At 35.2% G+C, this 19,987-nt stretch overlaps 5 protein-coding genes across 5 annotated transcripts; 3 read left to right on the top strand and 2 right to left on the bottom strand.

Annotated features, from left to right (window-relative positions):
• Window positions 1-2,972: 2,972 nt before the first annotated feature.
• On the top strand, window positions 2,973-3,646 carry LOC115440466 (LYR motif-containing protein 2). The gene is made up of 2 exons (XM_030164790.2): window positions 2,973-3,175; window positions 3,369-3,646. Exons 1-2 carry the CDS (start codon window positions 3,134-3,136, stop codon window positions 3,588-3,590), a joined length of 264 nt encoding a protein of 87 aa, XP_030020650.2. The 5' UTR covers window positions 2,973-3,133; the 3' UTR covers window positions 3,591-3,646.
• A 157-nt stretch (window positions 3,647-3,803) lies between these two features.
• LOC119189768 (membrane-bound transcription factor site-2 protease-like) lies at window positions 3,804-6,450 on the bottom strand. Its single transcript, XM_037440315.1, is given in 4 exon segments — window positions 3,804-6,104; window positions 6,107-6,166; window positions 6,168-6,287; window positions 6,359-6,450. Coding segments are annotated over 4 exon segments (1,488 nt in total). The 5' UTR covers window positions 6,434-6,450; the 3' UTR covers window positions 3,804-4,871.
• A 433-nt stretch (window positions 6,451-6,883) lies between these two features.
• Window positions 6,884-12,610, top strand: LOC115440436 (transmembrane protein 39A). The gene is made up of 8 exons (XM_037440314.1): window positions 6,884-7,286; window positions 7,891-8,166; window positions 8,439-8,578; window positions 9,239-9,337; window positions 9,593-9,815; window positions 10,886-11,051; window positions 11,630-11,769; window positions 12,147-12,610. Exons 1-8 carry the CDS (start codon window positions 7,044-7,046, stop codon window positions 12,393-12,395), a joined length of 1,536 nt encoding a protein of 511 aa, XP_037296211.1. The 5' UTR covers window positions 6,884-7,043; the 3' UTR covers window positions 12,396-12,610.
• Window positions 12,611-14,237: 1,627 nt separating this feature from the next.
• Window positions 14,238-15,303, bottom strand: LOC119189767 (probable cysteine--tRNA ligase, mitochondrial). The gene has a single exon (XM_037440313.1). The coding sequence runs from the start codon at window positions 15,204-15,206 to the stop codon at window positions 14,271-14,273; it is 936 nt and encodes a 311-aa protein (XP_037296210.1). The 5' UTR covers window positions 15,207-15,303; the 3' UTR covers window positions 14,238-14,270.
• A 234-nt stretch (window positions 15,304-15,537) lies between these two features.
• Window positions 15,538-16,558, top strand: LOC115440449 (cytochrome c oxidase assembly factor 5). The gene is made up of 3 exons (XM_030164766.2): window positions 15,538-15,761; window positions 16,016-16,111; window positions 16,417-16,558. The coding sequence occupies exons 1-3, from the start codon at window positions 15,654-15,656 to the stop codon at window positions 16,456-16,458; spliced, it is 246 nt and encodes an 81-aa protein (XP_030020626.1). The 5' UTR covers window positions 15,538-15,653; the 3' UTR covers window positions 16,459-16,558.
• Window positions 16,559-19,987: the final 3,429 nt, after the last annotated feature.

Below are 19,987 nucleotides of genomic sequence, written 5' to 3'. Positions count from 1 at the left end.
GAGGAAACCTGATAATTGAGAATTTCTTTATAGGAATTTTAAGGTGTGTGAAGTCTACCAATGCGCACTAGGTGAGCGTGATCGACACTAAGGCTTAATCCCTCTCAGTAATAAAGGAGGCCGGTATCCAGCATTGAGACAGCATATCACATTATGCAGGTCTGATATATTACTATCTATATAATAAGTATTAACTTTTGTCATCATCATCATCAGCCACATAAAGTCCATGTCTGAGAATAGGACTCCCTAAATAGTTCCAGTTGGACCTGTCAAAAGCGATATGCGTCCAACGTGTTCCTGCTACATTCTCCATGTCGTCTGTCCCTTTTGGATGTCAACGTCCAACGCTACAATTGCCGGTACATCGTCTCCTTTCTTTTAAACTATTAGGTATAGGTAAGCCTCTCTTCAGTCGGCCCCTCATTACTAGGAATCGTGATTCCGTCCAATTAGTAGTCTTCGTCACGAGGCGCGATCTTCGGCGTGGTGCACCGCTACGCTCATTGGCATATTCAGGGAGTTGGCGACCTGGTCCGACCAGCGCTTCGGATTACGCCCTCTTGGTCGCTTGCCTTCGAGCTTGTCTGGTTTTCGTCGCGCTATATGTCCAAAATATTTTAAAATACGACTCAGACAGACGGAAGATAGCCTCTGTTGACGTTCCAGCTAGAGCTCTTAGGTATAGGTAAGTACTTTATATTATATAGGTACATCTATCTATACTATTATATAAAGCTGAAGAGTTTATTTGTTTGTTTGAACGCGCTAATCTCAGGAACTACCGGTGCGAACTGAAAAATTCTTTTTGCGTTGGATAGCCCTTTGTTCGTGGAGTGCTATAGGCTATATATCATCACGCTATACCCAATAGGAGCGGAGGGCAGGCTAAACTCCTCAGGAAACTACTCGGTCCAAACTGAAAAATTATTTTTGCTTTGGATAGCCCTTTGTTCGTGGAGTGCTATAGGCTATATATCATCGCTTACACCCAATAGGAGCGGAGCAGTAAAGGCTAAACTCAGAAACTACCGGTCCAAACTGAAAAATTATTTTTGCGTTGGATAGCCCTTTGTTCGTGAAGTGCTATATGCTATGTATCATCACGCTGTACACCAATAGGAGCGGAGCAGTAATGGCTAATCTCAGGAACTACCGATTCGAACTGAAAATTATTTTTGTGTTGAATAGTCCTTTATTTGTGGAGTGCTCAAAGTTATATATCATCACGCTATGACCAATAGGAGCGGAGCAGTAATGGCTAATATCTAGGAACTACCGGTTTTAACTGAAAAATAATTTTTGTGTTGGATAGCCCTTTATTTGTGGAGCGCCAGGCTATATATCATCATGCTATGACCAATAGGAGCAGAGCAGTAATGGCTAATCTCAGGAACTACCGGTTTGAACTAAAAAATCTTTTTGTGTTGGATAGCCCTTTGTTCCTGGAGTGCTATAGGCTATATATCATCACGCTATGACCAATAGGAGCGGAGCAGTAATGAAATATGTTGCAAAAACGGGGAAAAATTATTAGTTTTGAGAGCTTCCGTTGCCTGCGCTGCGTAAACGGTTAAAGTTATGCAACAATGATGTATGACGGGATTGTACCTCTTTAAAAGTTCTAAAAATATATTATAAAACAAATTCCCCCCTGCATCTGTCTGCCTGAACGTGTTAAACTCAAAAACTACCCAACGTATTATGATGAAATTTGGTATGGAGACAGTTTGAGACCCCGGGAAGAACATAGGCTCCCGGGAAACTACTACTTTTATAACGGAAAACTTTAGCCTGAAAAACTTTATAACGCGGGCGGAGCCGCGGGCAAAAGCTAGTATTATATAAAGCTGAAGAGTTTGTTTGTTTGTTTGAACGCGCTAATCTCAGGAACTACCGGTTCGAGCTGAAAAATTATTTTTATGTTGGATAGCCCTTTGTTCGTTGAGTGGTATAGGCTATATATCATCACGCTATACCCAATAGGAGCGGAGTAGTAAAGGCTAATCTCAGGAACTACCGGTTCGAACTGAAAAAATATTTTAGTGTTGAATAGCCCTTTGTTCGTGGAGTGCTATAGGCTATATATCATCACGCTATACCCAATAGGAGCGGAGCAGTAATGGCTAATCTCAGAGAACTATCGGTTCGAACTGAAAAATATTTTTGTGTTGGATAGCCCTTTATTCCTGGAGTGCTATAGGCTATATATCATCACGCTATGACCAATAGGAGCGGAGCAGTAATGAAACATGTTGCAAAAACGAGGAAAATTTATTACTTTTGAGAGCTTCTGGTGCGTGCGCTGCATAAACGGTTAAAGATATGCAACAAAAATGTATGACAGGATTGTTCCTCTTCAAAAGTTTTACAAAAATATATTATAAAACAAAGTCCGCCGCTGCATCTGTCTGCCTGAACGTGTTAAACTCAAAAACTACCCAACGTATTAGGATAAAATTTGGTATGGAGACAGTTTGAGACCCTGGGAAGAACATAGGCTCCGGGAAAATATATAGCGTGACTTTTATAACAGAAAATTTTAGCCTGAAAATCTTTATAACGCGGGCGGAGCCGCGATCAAAAGCTAATATTTAATATTTGTGTAGTAGCATTACTTTGCCGTGACCGTATAAAAAAACCTATTGGCGACCACATGCGGATGTGATGCCGCGTCAGCAACGTAATGTAGGTATGCAATGCAGTCGTAGCGTGTACACCGGCGAATTCCGGACACTTCTTGTTGGTTTCAAGTCTAATATGTGTGCGACAGTGAAATGTACCGCGTGATATAGTTTGGATATAATTCTTAAAAGAATACCGTAAAGGCACCGTTTAATATCACATTAAAAACAAGAAAATCATGCTATGTTTATGTCGCATTATATTTATTTATGTATTTCTAGAGAGACGAAATATGGGCTGTATGAACTTGTTATCCTTTGAAAGTAAAATCTTTATTATAAAAACATCTAAAATGTCATCCAAAAACAGCTGATCAGTGGATGTCAACTTCACCCGAAACGTCATGATTAACAAAACAACAAAATATTTATCATGAATTCCTTATTATTTTTATGTAGTTGTTCGTAATGCAATTGTTATAAACTGTAAAATAGTAATATACTGGGAAATGTCTTCGAAATTACCAAAGTCTGCACTTAACCTCAAACAGGTAATTCTCTTTTGCGTTATAATTTTGTAAATATGTCACGATTGACTTGTTTGAGAAGCTTACTTTGAAATAAAATTTTAGGTTCCTATAGTGCTTACTTGCCATATCATTATTTATTAATTTGAGATATTATATAATAAAAAAATGCTCGTGGATAAATATTTGACATAAGTATCTAATTTTATTTTTTTAGTTTCTCCTAAGACAGCAAGTACTAAAATTATACAGAGAAATATTCCGCACAATAAGGCATGTTCCAGATGAATCGACACGTATAGAACTAAAGCAATGGGCCAGAACTGATTTCCGAAACAACATGCACCATACAGATCAGACAGCCATCAAGTCAATGCTGCACTATGGAAAGAAATCACTGAAAGATTTGCAACACTCTTTAGCTCTTAGCAAAAGTTAGGAATCATACAAAGTTGTGTATATTAGAATTTAAAAGTAGAATGTTATTAAATATGATGTGTATTATTATTCTCCCTTTTACTGCTTTTAAAACAGTAGTTCACCAGAACTTGTGTATTTGGATGTGGTACTTTCCAAACAAAACTTATTTAACATAAACAATAACCCAAGATATTGTAGACCATTGAAAAAGGAGTAAAATAAAATAAACACATACACAGTACAAATGTTTATTGATAAGATTGATTCACACTTGTTAGTATATCTTATATACTTAAGTGACTAGGTTAATAAATACTAACATTAATAGTAACTATGTACAAAGACTAAACCAATTCATACAATATACTGGATCAACATAACACATTGCTGTAAAATTTTCTGTAAGTAGCACAGCTGAGACAAAAGCTCTCCCACACAATGAAAGACCTGCATGACGCATGGCACCTGTAAGCCCATTGTTTACAAGGGTGGGCAGACATATTAAGGGTGTTTGCCACCCACCCATGCCTCTAGCTGTACCTACCACACAACTATACCATATTTACCAAAAAAAAATATTGGGAAAGATCAACCCACTTTTAAATTATATCATTTCATGGATGCTAGTAAAGTCTTGTTTTTATAATTGGGTTCACTTTAGTTTCATATAGATTATTCCCTACTAAATATGGTAAAATTAAGTAGAAACTGCTTATTGCCCCATTACTCAGATATCAGTATAAGTAATATGAAATTACAATGCTAATTGAGTCATCATCATTCACAGCAAAGTACTAGTACGCAAGAGTATTTCCACTATTGTTTGATTCAGGAACAAACTACTTATTACATTTGAGGTTGACGTAAAATGTATGAAAGTGACAAAATTAAATTGTTCTATTTTCAATTTCCTTCAAAGCTAATAAATCAAACTACATCTACTAGGAATGTGCGATTAGAAGTGTTATGATCTATGCTCTATACAATAGTGATCATATTAGATGAGTGAATTTGTGTAAACACAAAAGCTCAAAGCTCCAATTATTTTATTAAATCTAATACAACCAATATTGGGCACTTTTGACATGGAAGCACATTTTCTGATACATTTGTCAATTTACATTGTCCTCATATATAACCAATCAGTCAAAAATACCAACCAATATGATAACATTGCTTATTTTCAGTATTATTTTTAATCAATGATTTAAAATGCTTTTACTTAGCCAAATATCTACACAACAGTATGTCAGACTTCTTTAGAAAACATTTTTACAAACTACCATTTAAAATAGTTCACCTAATTATCGAAATAAATTGCTTTGTAAAACAAGTACACTAATATAGGCCCAGTAACACCAGTTCCTACTACAATAGTAAACACAGTGAAGAATGTTATAAAGTCACCATTCTTATTCAAATATTTTGCTAGTATTTGTATTAAGTTCCTGGTAATATGATGTCCATCCATTCCATAACAGGGTACTACATTCAGAAACCCTATACCCATTGAAAATATAAATATGTATCTAAGAAGTTTTTCAAATTGTGAAGGAGAGAAGAATGAGAACAGTTTGAGTCTTGGAAAATATTGGTCTATGAATACAGTTTTATGCAAGTCATATGGCACACCTAAATATAGGACAGCATTGTTGTCCTTCCGTTCAATGATAAGGAAATATGTATGGTTGTTCAAAGAAGGTTTGAGACAATGCATGGCTCTTGGGCAACTGTAGCCACCAGCTTCTGTGCATTTTATAGTGTGTTCCTTCACCATATCCCTAGGTTTTAAACATGAATACTGACCAGGGAGTACTGACTCTGCAACTACTTTAGGCTCCATGTACTCAAAACAAAAGCTGGTAAGATCATCCTTTCTGCAACATTCAACAACATCATTCTCCTTGACTGTCTCCATCATGATTTCATCATTCTGTGCCACAAACTCTGCACTAGTACACAAACCAAAACGTTCATGCGCCATATGAAGGCAGTACATCCAATCATTAGAGGATTTTATATCACACCCATTTACTGAAGTAATTATGTCATCCTTTTCAAGACCTCTTGCACTTTTAAGAGGAGAATCAGCTGTGAAATCAACTACCCTCACACCCACACCAGTCTCATATGCTATATTAAATAGTATTGGAGCAGAGAAGAATAATAACAGGGCCACTAAAGCCGTAGCAATATTGTGCCAGACTCCTGCACAGTATATTTTCAGTCTCTTGGTAACAGCTAAGCTATTCAAATGCTCAGTGTTTATTTGGACGAATGCTACAGGGATTATAGTGAATACATAAACACCTACAGACAATAGCTGTACATCTTCCTGTGCTGCAGCCATGGCATGACCAAGCTCATGAAACACGGTGCTAAATCCTATTGCTAAGAAATACACCCAAAAGTCCGAAGCAGGAATATTAATACCAGGCAACATAGCTTTGACTTCAGGCACATGGTTCAGTTGTATTGTCTCATAGAAATGCTCGAATATGAAAGTCAGGAGAGTCCATATCGCAAACGGCAAAGGAACACCCAAATAGTGAACAGATATCCACATGTGAACCATTTCCGTAGAGGACACGATTTAAGTTTTGCTCCATCTGTATATGAACCGGTTAAATGCTGTTGTAGTCCAGGAAAAGTTGAGAATTCCCACTTTAAGGCCAGTTCCTTCAAGAAAAGCGTAGTATGGGTAGTGCATGCAACTCTGCAAAATGATTTACTAGTTAGAATATGGGCAATAACATTTTTGTACATAAACAAGATAATAAACTGCACCTTGAAAACTGAATCAAAAAACCATATCACCACATAAAATGTCAACACAAATGTGCACAGTATTGCGAACGACATTTTGTTCTTATTTATTGAGATTTTCGATTGGGAATTTAGTAGACATTATTTAGAAAATCAATCAGTTTTGAAAGCCGGCATGAAAATTGACAAAATTCTGCTGCAATTTGGCATTCCGAGTTTACAATGGACAGTGGAACAACATTTATAGCATGAATTTGTACCAGGTCTAAGCATTGGTAATGGTCATACGTCATAATATTTTAGTCATATGGTAACGTAAATTGACGCAATAATAAGCAAACAAAAAGTCATAACATAAGTAAGATACTTGCAAAACCAAAATGCATTGCATAAACCTACGTCTGGTTAAGTATTGCTAAAATCCTAGTCAAATGAGTGTCCATAACTAATCAAAAAACCTCATTTTTATTTTCTTCAGCTGCAGTCACACAAAAGCCCAATTTGTCAATTAGCAAATAATCTCTTAACAGCCAATTGTGTGGCGATCAAGGCTGTCTGTTTACCCACTTCCTATTTCCTTGATAATTTAAAAAAACAAAGTGACATTTGTTGATTTCGTCAAGCAAGTGTGTGAGTGAGTCAAGTCAATCGAAATCGAAATAAATAATTATTGTGATACATAATAAAACATTTTAACATGTGAGTGATGAGTTGTACGGAAAATGAAAGTGGCCCTTTTGTCGTGTTCTTCTTACCAGCGCTTGTCGGCTGCCTGACCATACTTTTGGCCAGACGCTGGGCTAACTCACAAGTTAGCAATACTTCCTCGACAGCCGTCTCTAGACGGCGAAAGATCATTAAGGATCCGCTTATTAAGCGGCCTTTGCCGCCGATTGCCTGTAAAATGATGCCGCCTGGATCAAAGAAAACCGCTGGAGTGAGTAAGAAGGTAACATTCATCTTCACCTTTCACCTTTAAAACCTCTCCGAATATCACATTAATTACTTTCTACGAGACCAGCTTTGTCATCGCAACATCATGTATTTCTGTAAATTAATGATTAATTTAATTATGAATATAAACAAGTTCTATACCCTGTTTACAAGTATAACGTATTTAATAGCCCTATGTTATCAACGTCGCGTCGTGTGTGGTCGACGTTTCACTTTCAGGTTTATATTAAGTATATGTTTAGTCTATCTTCTTGTCTAACTATGTGTGCATAAAATATAACAATCAATAAATTTGTTCAGCAATTGATCTTGATTGCTTATGTTAAAGTTCAAATCATGGATGCTCTAATGAAACAAGTGGAGAATAGAATTGTGTTTTTTATTAAAAAAATATAGGATTGAAATATTTTTTTTTTTATTTCAATGATATGAAATAAATTGTTGAATGTAAAGTTAGACCATTATGTAGCTGTCTATTCACACTTTTACAATAGTCATGCTTGTGTAGAACACCAAATACTCTCTTCCTTTACTCTATGCCTTTCCTTTAAGATCTACAAACTCATAATTTATATATAAAGAAATAAAAAACAATTGCAGGAGTATTTCCAACCACTGAGGAGGAAATGAATGGCGGCAAACGTGTGGGCCGTCCTCGCCTCGCGCCGACCATCACCCCACTACTATCAGAGGTCAAACTCGCAGAGGGACCAGTCCCTCCCAAGCACATACCGTTCCCATACATACCGCAGGATGGAACGTTTTTGTTTGAGGCAATGACATTTGTTTTTACCCTAGTCGCTACTGGACTGCAGTTTCTGAATCTGTATAGAACTGCTTGGTGGTTACCACATTCATACACAAATCAGACAATGGTTAGTTGGTACCTTTATTAATAATCATTTTCATTTAGTTGCTACATTTTATTTGTAATTTCACTAAAATATAATCACTAGTGCTATTTTTTTTATTCCATTGTCTTGTTTTAATTATTAAAAATAAAAAGTATTTAAAAAATTGCCTCTAACATGTTTTGTAATAAGTATTTATTTTACAGTGAAACAGAAAAATATTTAAAGCCATTTATTATTACTGTAGGATCCCTAATGGAACGATAAGGTCAATAATGATTGCATGATTGTTTCAGAATTTCTATCTGATTGATCCACATTTGGTTGCGTTTATAGTGACAATAATATTCACAAGACTATTGCTCAGTATATGTTTGGCACTGTTAAGGACTATATTGGCACCGAAACTCATGCCTCATGCAACTATAGCAGCCAGGTAAATATTTGTGTTGACAGGGTATATAGAAATTACATTCAGGAAAAGATGTTTAATTAGGTGTTTGGTTGGTCTGCATTCAATTTTTAATATCTGTTCCATGAGTATAATTTATTTTATATTATTTAAGTATGATAAACAATTATCTAAGTATTTGGAAAAAATACCTTGGATCAATAAACATTATTGTGGTTTATATAACTTCCTACAACCATATTATTATCAACAGTTATGAACTAAAAGGTATATTGTAACTATGATAAAAACCTTTGTTACTTATTCAGGGCCTTTTTCACATTGCATTCTAACCTGAAACCACATACTTATAATTTTGAAAATAACACTACAATAAGTTACTCAAACTGTAGGTGTAAATAAAAAATTCATAACAATGGCAACATCTAACTTTCAGTCGGAAATATATTCACACATCATATTCGCACTAATCTACAAAATTATTAAACAATCAGAAAACTGAAACAATCACATTTTTTTTTCATATAATAAAGAACTCAAGACGTAATCAGTGCACAAAATCTTAAAATAAATTAATTAAAACAGTTTTTTCAGATCTCATTTTAAATTATGTTCACAATACCATATTACAATAGGAATGTATGTTTATTTTTAATTACTTAATGAGTTGTATATTATTTTCAGAATGTTCATATTGGGCATGGTGTTGGGTTCTCTAGCGTGGTGCACATACTTTATAGCGCTCAAATATCCACTTGTGAAGATATTCTACCTCTGTTACCCGTAAGTAGTTTCTGTATAAAAACAGTTAACAAAACATTGCTATTTTTATGAATTTTACAGTTCAAAATTTTAATATTATTTTCCCTATATATATCTTATGTCAGCTGATCAACTGTAGATTGCCCTATGACAGAATTTGGCCACCAGACAAATATCACCACCACTAAGCTCTATTACTCACTATATCTTACTTAAAATTAATAAAAAAGATTGAAGGAAACACCAACTGAATTATTTTATTTATCATTATTCCAGTGCGGTAGTCTACTTCCTCCTATTCGGATTCCATTCTGGTCCATTCCTGGAACTAAATCATTCGGACGCGCCTCCGCTGCATTGCTGCTCGCACGACCCGCAGCAAGTTAGAGACGAAGTGAACGCTCTGAGACAGGACTTCAACATGAGAGTCAAGAAGATCCTGTTCAACTCTGTTGTGGGAGCGTATTACTCTAGTTTCATACCATGTTGTTTTGCACAGGTTAGTATTTGGTACAGTAAAAACTTCTTTAACATGTTTTTACCAGTATATTGGTTCTGCTGGGAATTCATTATCTCTTATATGGATTGTGGTTCATTTTTCTTTGTAGTCAACAGTAACTGTGATGCTATAGTGTTATGAGGTGCTTAATAAAACCAACAAATCTTTTATGATATAATTTGATGTATATATATTAAAATGCATATATTCCAACCATGTTTAAAAGCTGGCAAACCACTTGTACAGGCTAAAGCCACTCCAAAGGCAGCTAGAGTTTTGTTTAAAAAATACCCCACAATGATGATTTACCAACTATTATATCAGGATAATTACTTACTTTCTATAGACCATATTTTGATTGTGTCGAATGGCATGAGGTAGCCATCTCCTACCATTCAATGCACTATCTAGACGTCATCGCGCTCACCATCAGGGGCAGTACAGTCTTTTTATTGTGCTAGAACAGTGGTTCTCAAACTTTTTAAATGACGGAACCCTTTTGGGAAGCAAAATACTTGATGGAACCCTACAATAAAACAATTGTTTTTATACGCGCGCTCACAAGTATACTACCCGCTCGTTTTAAGTTTGGCGCTGGCGATAGGTCTGATGTTCGAAAAGTAGCGTCAGCAAAACATAATATAAAAAATATTTTTTTATTTAATTGTAACAATAAAAATTGTGTACGTACATATTTGGGTAAAACTATGACACATTATAAGTTTTGTTGTCACGTGGGGGAGGGTACGCGCATTCCACAGACCGGCAAACTTAAAGCGAACGGGTTGTACAAGTATAAAATTGTTGATACCAATCTTATGAGATATTGTACCAGCTATTGTACTTAACACATGTTTCTACAAATACAAATAAATAAATAAATAACGTTCATAGCGTTTTGCCTCCGCGCGGCCGCGGAGCGACCAGAGAGAGGTGTTTTGATTTTTTTTTCTAAATTCTTGCGGAACCCCGACAAAGGTATCACGGAACCCTAGGGTTCCGCGGAACACACTTAGAGTATAGCTGTGCTAGAATAATAAACAAAACAATAACTTAATATGACATTCCAGTCGTACCTGTACTACGACGTGTACGGCGCGTCGCAGCAAGTAGCGTTCGTGTGGGGCGGACTGTTCGGGCGGTACGCGAGTCAGCTGCTGTCGGGCGCGCTGTGCGACGTGCCGCACCGCGCCGCGCTGCATCTCGGACGGTGGAAGCTCGACACGGCGCCTGCAGGTCGGCTACTAATAAATATAGATTCATTTATTTCAGTCTGCTTGTTCAGGGATTCGATTTTATTGTGTAAGTTATACATCAGAAGATGTAATGATGACATGATACAACGCTTTTGATCAATACGGGTGATTGTGGTTCTCAAACCCTGCTTTTTTTCATTATTAGTAGGTTCTTCGTGATTTTAAGGCTGGGCGGTAGTAATAAGGAACTTTCTCCGCGAAAACAAAAAAAAACATAAAAAATAAAGGTTCTTCGTGATTATATAAGCGTTTTGGTGTTCATAATCACCAGCACTACTACCTGTATTAATTGCACCCATGCAAACAAATCACACACAAGTTTTTTATCCCAAAGGGACTGTAGTGGTGCAATTGGTCACCAAATTTCCGTCCCAATATGTGATAGAAGCCAAGCGTATCGTCAAATTGGGCATAAATACCATACAGCAGCAGACCCAATATCACTGTGTCTGACCCAGGAATCGAACCCAGGACTTTAGAGCGGTGATCGTAACGCACACGCAACTATGCACGCAATAATATGGAATTACCTATTTTACTGTGTATTATATATTCCAGATGCGTCGGAGGTCCCGGCGTGGTCGGGCGCGCGCGCGTGGGCGCTGGGGCAGCGCGCGTGGCACGCGGGCGCGGCGCACGCGGCAAACGCGCCCACCGTCGCCGCCGAGCCCGCCTGCGCTGCGCATGTGCGCTTCTATGTTAGTATTGCGGTTCTTATTTTTAATAATATCAGCCTTGTATTATATACTGTCCCACTGTTGGGCACGGGCCTCCTCTACTATTGAGAGGATTTAGGCCTTTGTCCACCACGCTGGCCTAGTGCGGATTGGTAGACTTCACACACCTTCGAAAATTCCTATAGAGAATTTTTCGGGTATGCAAGTTTCCTCATGATGTTTTCCTTCACCGTTAAAGCAAGCGATAATTCAGAAAGAATACACACAATTTTTTTTAGAAAAGTCAGAGGTATGCCTTGACATTTGAATCTGCGAAAATATATATATAATAATATTTTATTTCAATATTTGGATCAAACAAACCAACATCCAAACTCATATAATTGTTTCCTTCACAGGCGGTGTTCATAAATCCATCAATGTTGCTGTGTCTACTGTTGTGCCTGCAACTGTCGCTGATTGTACTCCAACTGTGCTTGCTCTTCAGCTCAATACCTTGGCACAACTTTTTGTCCATAGTCATACTACTGTTCATAAACTACTACACGCTATTCAAGATGGTGCGGGACTATTTGGTAGCGTGGAAAGTATATAAAGCAGAGAGTATGATACAGGATAAAAACTGTCCAATAAGTATGGCCAACTGATATAGTGGAAACCGTTTCAATGCGCACAAAACTTATGTAATGCGTTTGTCTTACTGTGTCTTGAAGTATTAATGCGATTTGTTTGGGTATTATAAAAGATAACATAAGTATGAAAATGGTCTAAAACACTACATGAAACATTGGCAAACTTGTCTCAAGCAGTTAAGTTGAAAATGGTTCACATTTGTTTCGTAAAAAGGCTACAGTCCGAAAAATTTACTCCAAAAGTATGGTTATGGTTATGGGCTCCTTTTTCCGCACTTAGCCCGCTTCTTCTTCACACTTCAACTTCACATCAGCTAATACTCCAAAAGTATTAGCTGATGTGAACGTTTTGCTAAAGCTTTTTGGTGACCTTTTGTTAAGTTTGTATAATAGTTTGCACATAGGCCATCTTCGTCCCATAATAATAATCAATACCAATTCACAGTACTACATGATTCAGTAGGACAACTGCTTATACAAAATTTATCAATGGATCCGTTTGTACTTAATATTGGATTATTTGTTGCGCTCTTTATATTATGTTAAGATAAATTTGAACAAAGCATTGTGAAAAAATTATAAGACTGACATTACCCAAACCGTTTGTGCGAGAATATACATCACCCGTAAAAAAACATCTTAAAACAAATGTGCAGTTTAAAAGTAAATAATTAATTAAAAAAAATACTTGCCACAAAGTAAATGTTTATTTTTTAATTTACAACTATTTTATTTTTTAAAACCCTGAAATCTCGTTTCATAGTCTAGTCAGCGGACATGAATGTAAGTAAATTATAAAATAAAAACATGAATGGACCAAATATTTTTTATTTTTAAATAACATGTTTAACATTCTTTTCAATTTGTAATTGATTAACCTCTCCCTTAAAGTAAAATTGCATATATTCAAAGAATATCACTTGGTAATTCAATGACTTCTGAGTGAGAGACCCACTTGTGTTAAGTTTATCAGTGCAGTGTAAATTCCTACTCTATAAGGATTATTCACATAATATAATACATTTGATTGTAAAAAAATCATGCCTAAGCTGAAATTTTTTAATCTTATCAAAGCTATGCTGAAGAAGGTGGCATATATATGCTGAAGGAGATACCATGTATGACATGGGACATGCTAGGTCACTATAACAATGTTATTTGGGTTGTTCTCCACTTTAAGTACCACAAAATATTGTTTGTTTTATGAATATTAAATGCATTTATATACTGTCAGGGTTTTCACACTGTATGTTAATAATTAACAGAAGTTATCATTTTATTGTTATCAATTATTTTATTAACACCCATGATGGGGTCTTGTTGCTATCATTTATTTGTACTTTGATTGACTTCATTTTATCTCTAACAATATCACATGCGTTTAATAACTCTTTATCTTTCTTAGATAAAGCGTTTAGTCTAACTGTATGTCTAAATTCAACAAGTGTGTCTATAAGCATATCGGAAAAAATATTCTCTTGAGAGCCATCTTGTAATTTCAATCCAAATTTCGTTAGAACTCCTGTTATATATTCCACTATTAATGTCACAGTCACGGGATAGTATCCACTGCTGTCATTTTTTATAATTTTATTTGTGCTTGAAATTAAATTTAACATATTATTTATACAAGTAGCTGTATCAAAATCAGTTTTCAAAGCTTCTATGTTACCATCTTGAACTTTTTGCAACTCTTTCAAAATTGAATCTTTATATTGACATGGATGTGTTGCTGTATTATTATTGATATAAACAATGGCATCTTTAAGGAAGAATTTAAACTTATTCAAAACTTCTTCAGCATTTTCCATTGCTGCATCTGTGTACTCCATGGAATATCTGTAGTTAGATATCAGGCAAGCCATCCTAAACGTATCTGCACTGTATGTTTTAATAATTCTGGTATGGATATTGTGTTTTCAAAGATTTGGACATTTTAGTATCACCTTTAACTTGTAAATGGCCTACATGTATCCAATAATTGGCCCACTGCCTACTGTTGTGATAAGCACAGGACTGTGCCTCTTCATTCTCATGATGTGGGAAGCGCAGATCAATGCCCCCTGCGTGGAAGTCAAGTTGTGAACCAAATACCTTGCTCGCCATAGCAGAGCATTCTATATGCCAGCCAGGTCTTCCAGAACCCCAGGGGACATCCCAGTGGGGTTCTCCTGGCTGGTGTCCTTTCCATACAGCAAAGTCCATTTTATTTTTCTTTTCCTCATCTGATGGCTCACCTTCGTCTTGCATTCTGCTTAACTTTCCATATGAAGGAAATTTACTAGTATCAAAATATACTGAACCTGTCTTCGACACGTATGCCAATTCGCTATCAATGAGTTTCTTCACAAAGCTGGCGATACAATCGATTTGCTCGGAGACGCGCGTGATTATTAGTGGTTTTTCAATGTTTAAAGAGTTCATGTCGAGCCAGAACTCGCTTTCATATTGTTTAGCGATGTTTGTGAAGTGAATATTCGTCTCGAGTCCCCTTTTTATGATTTTGTCGTCGATATCTGTAATGCCCATTGCAGTCACCAGGTTCACATTAAAGAATGATTTTAATATCCTTTGAATGATGTCTAGTTTTACGTAGCAACTCGCATGACCAATATGTGCCGAATCATAGACGGTGGGGCCGCAGGAATACCATGTTGCGATGTGGGGATCGCTCAAAATCACCGGAACCCTCTGATTAGCCACACAATTGTAAACATAGATCCCGGTTGGGTTCCCGTAGGGCATCAGCCATTTTGTCTCCTTGTAGGGCTTCAAAGTACAGACGTGCGAAATTCTTCTCACAGATACAGTGAACAACGTGTTCATTTTTCCATAAAATACATTGATGACACTTTATTAACAAAACAAAGTGATAAGTATGGATTATTATTTATTAGGTACTAGTATTTGTCATTTTTATCAGCTGATTCCGTTCCTTTCCACTAATTCTTTAGAAATAAACTGGATAATCTATGGGAAAGGCTAAACATTTGATGTTAATCTAAATACACTTATTTACGTATAATATAGTAACTTTTACATCGTAACTTGATATTTTTGTGAGGTATAATAATTAAAAGTTTAAGTTTTTTTTTAATAGAATAGAAAGTATGAATGGCTGTTTGTTACACCAGCTACTGCCATGTTATTTAGTTGACTTTTGACATTGCTAATTTGACATTCAATATTGTCAAATAGTAATAGAATCCTTGCGAATTGAATATTGCTAATTAATTTTTTTTCTTCAGAAAATAAGAAATAACAGAATTTAGAATGGTATCTTTCGGCCCAGATGAAGTTGGCTTAGCAGATCAATCACCATGCGCCGGTATTCGAGCTGATCTAAAGACTTGTTTACTGAACAGTGATTGTTGTGTAAAGGTTAGTTTACAAAATATATATTTCATGAATAATTTTGGCTGTCAATAAACTAAATTGATTTGTTAGAGTAACCAACGAGATACAGAATTTCTAGTATTGCATAATTAAGTAAAATAATTTAATTAATATATAGTTAAATTTGTGAATGTAATATCTTGCCGATTTATTAAATTTCCCAGAAAGTGTAAGTCGGCTTCCGATTAGTTAATGACTGCTTATATAATATTTTAATAGCATTTTAATGTATCTTTTAGGACAAAAAGACGCCGCGTGAATGTTTGCAGAATGGGGTTGTGCCCGAAGAATGTATACAACTGAGGCAGAGTTTCTTTGAGTGTAAACGGTCTCTAGTGAGTATTTTATAGACTTCTTTTTACTTACAATAATTGTAAATAAAATAACCCCTCCATAAAATAAAACAGTAGATAGGGTATCTTTTGCTTACTTCTATAATTAACATAGCACTTGACCGTATTATAATTACCATAATACTTCTGCTATTTATACTAAATGAAAGAGTAAATATATTTAAGGTTTTATAATCTACAAAATAAGCTCCAATATAATTGAATTTGTTCTAGGTAAATATAAATAACATTATCATTTTTTGTATATAATGATGCAATTTTATAACAATCTCTTTATTTCCTTTCAGCTTGACAACAGAAGAAGGTTTCGAGGTCACAAGGGCTATTAATGTGAGGATTTAAATATTTTAGTTATACAATTAGAGATGTGACAATTTCCAAACATGTACAAGGTATTAATTATGTTTATTAAAAGTTTATTGTTTTACATTGTTTCTATTATTTGAATATCAATTTGCAAATCCTGTTTCAAAGACCTATTAGATTACATACATACATACATAACATCACACATTTTATCCCCGAAGGGGTATGCAGAGGCGCAACCAGGGCACCCATTTTTCGCCAAGTATGTTCCGTCCCATGATGTGATAGGAGGCGAGCCTATCGCCATATCGGGCACAAATTCCAGACTCCGGCTGATACTGAGCAGAAAAACCCAAATATCACTTTGCCCGACCCGGGATTCGAACCCAGGACCTCAGAGCGCTGTTGTACCGGACATGCAATACAACTACGCCACCGAGGCAGGCAACTATTAGATTATGGCTTAAATTAAAAATAAATTTAAGTACTTGTAGACACAATCTGTCATTACAGACATAACAATTGAATAAAATTTTAAACTATCTCAGTTGGGCTATGAGTGGGAAATGAAACTGGCAACAATAGGTAGTTAGATGTAATTTAAAATATTGTTATATGTATTTCTTTTATGTTTTCCCTTAGAAATCAATATGGTCATGTGATGTGATTGTGTTTCTGAGATATGGTAAAATAATAAAACTGAGTTTCATACGATTTATTTTAACCTTATTATCTAACACAATATATTGTAATGCTTGGTGTAGGGATATATTTTTTATTTCACCTTACTTTCTCTATCTAATATATGGTTGCTGTGTATCGTAGGTATATTTAGCAAACTTTTTATAGCTTACTGCCTACCCGATATCAACCCTTTCTAGGGAACTTTATTCAGTGTTAAATTGAGTTGAAAGCCCACACTAAGAGTTGGTCAACCTGGGAATCAAACCAGGATGTCCGGGTTCCCAACCCATATAATATGGTCCCTCTAGACCAACTAGGTCACCAGGGAATAAGGATGTTTAAAATAATAAATAAAGAATTCAGTATGTAATAAAACAACACATCAAATTCGAGATTTTATTATAAAAATAATTGAAATTCGATTAAATTCAATTCTAAACAAACTATGAGAGCTTAGCCCGTAACCAAATTTCGCTTCACAAGCTGAACAAGTTATATTTTACATTTTCGTAACCCAGAACATGTCATACAAATGTTTCGTTTCGATATTTGCCATATTTCCAACATGAATTTTATTAATCGTTATTCTACACAAGCTTATCTAATAATTTAGAAATGTTATTGTATTTTACATAAATTTGGACTTTGTGCAATCGTATTTAAATTCGCATATCACTCTAGCATTACTCTATCTCAAAAACTTTAATAACAACAAAGCATAGGTATCTTTGACTCTAGATTTCATACTCGTAACTGACTAATAATTATCCTATTACTTGTTGTTCATTTTATTTTGTATCTGTTTAAATAGTATTTAGTAGAATTAAAAAGTTAGTGACTGCAGTTGAAGAAAAGTAATTAATAATCATGGATATTTCGGCCTTTAAAATTTAATATGACGAAATTTTTCAACTGCGAGAACTAATCACTAACTAGACGTGAATTTAAATTCTTTACTTGCCAATACTTGTTTAGTTACCCAGATTAAAGCCGAAACAAAATGTATGAAAATGGACCTTGAGGTATCGCCTTAACCCGATAACAGCCGATTTTAATAAACGATCCCAATCGCTGTCTTTGAGTCGATAGCAGAAATGGACCAATCAGATTATAGTTTGTTTGACGTACTTACAAATGTCTTATTTTAATTGGTTTATTCTTATGTTAAATCTGAAGTAAGAGATTGGGAAAGGTTGTTAAAATCGGCCATGACTCAATTTGACACTTAAAAGTGTTATTTTTTTAATCCACTCTATGCTAAAAGCGGAAATATTGTATCCTTGTCAAACTTTAAATTTGTCTGCATTGATTTTTTTATCCTATTGTGCATAAGATTAAAAATACTGGTTTAAAATCACAGGACCTCGATTTAGCATACAATGGATTAAAATACTTAATGTTACTCTAAGAACTGCTTTCAATTGAACACAAATTATAGTTGTACGTTATAAGTATTAATATTTAACTGGCAATATTCTGAGAACAGCCCTCATTATCATGGTAGTTGGTGTTTTACTTACGTATCAATGTTCAATTCGCTTATATTAAAACTAAAGCAAGATTTAAAACGTGAACTGCAAGCCATTTTTAATACCTAACTCCAAATTGACTAATTTAGCACCATAGCAAAATAAATACTTATTACTGTAGGTACCTACGCGTAGAGTTGAGTTGATTGAGAACCAAATATCTATAGTATTATATTTTTTTTGTGAGTATTTTTGTTCTTTAGAGTCTTATGGCCAGCCCCAGCCTTAGGTACCTGCGCGTTCCGAACGATTATTCCCGGCGACCTTTTAGGTCACAATAATATCTACTATTCTAAAGCTATTTTATATTTTTCGAATTGGGGTCCGTAGCGCCCCACCTACTCCCGCGGCCCCTCCCAGCGATCTGCGCTTGGGTGACAGTTCCCTTAAGCCTTGAGCTGCTTAGGTCGCTCTACTATAACGGTCAAAGAACACTTTTCGTCTTTGCCCACATTAATGCAAACTCAATTATTTTTCAATAATTGATTCTATTCATATAACCATAAAATATTTTTGGTTCTTAACATCCCTTTACTAATAATTATTTTGAATGATAAACTTACATGCTATATTATTTCTAAAATGATTGAATAATCATTCGTGTTTGTGCGTATTTGAAATAGCAAGAACTAAGTTTAAGTTGAAATATGGTACTAGTGTAATTTTAGAAAGCTATAAATTCTATTTTACCTTTTTAGAATGAAGCAAATATTGGTTATTTGATAATTTTAACGGATACATCTGAGTACAAAGAAATGTTTTTCAGATAAGAATCATGATACATATCCCGTTTAGTAAAATAGGTAATAATATTATGTAGAGGTAAGAAAAGACAATTAATTATAATCGATAATCGATAACATTACAACAATAGACACATTATATCAAATAAATTGCGAATATTTGAAAATATTGTCTATTTACGAAATTATAAGTATTTGTAAATAATAGTTTCATAGATTAAACTCCATAGTTTATATTTGAGCCATAAAAATAAAATACATTTGAAATAATTATAATTAAATATTATCTGCAAGTTACATTCAAATCTTGAATACATTATGATATGTACGGGAGATATGCAGAATTCCGTGAAATTAAACAACATTTACACAAAAGTTATCTCCAAGAAATTTCCCAAGTAAAGCCTCTAGTCGACGGAGCAATTTCCACCTCACACGTGCGATTCTTAAAAGGTAACAAAGTTGTCGTGTCTAAAACTTCAAACACAATGGCGAGGCAATTCTTGCACGCATTCGTAGACGAGGCTCGCCTCATGAAACTTGCCGCAAGAAAATTGCTCTATCTTGAGTCTTAGGCGACCGCGAACTAAGTTGCA

This window comes from Manduca sexta, chromosome 19, assembly GCF_014839805.1.
Source record: "Manduca sexta isolate Smith_Timp_Sample1 chromosome 19, JHU_Msex_v1.0, whole genome shotgun sequence".
NCBI lineage: Eukaryota > Metazoa > Arthropoda > Insecta > Lepidoptera > Sphingidae > Manduca > Manduca sexta.
This window is presented reverse-complemented; position numbering and strand designations above follow the sequence as displayed.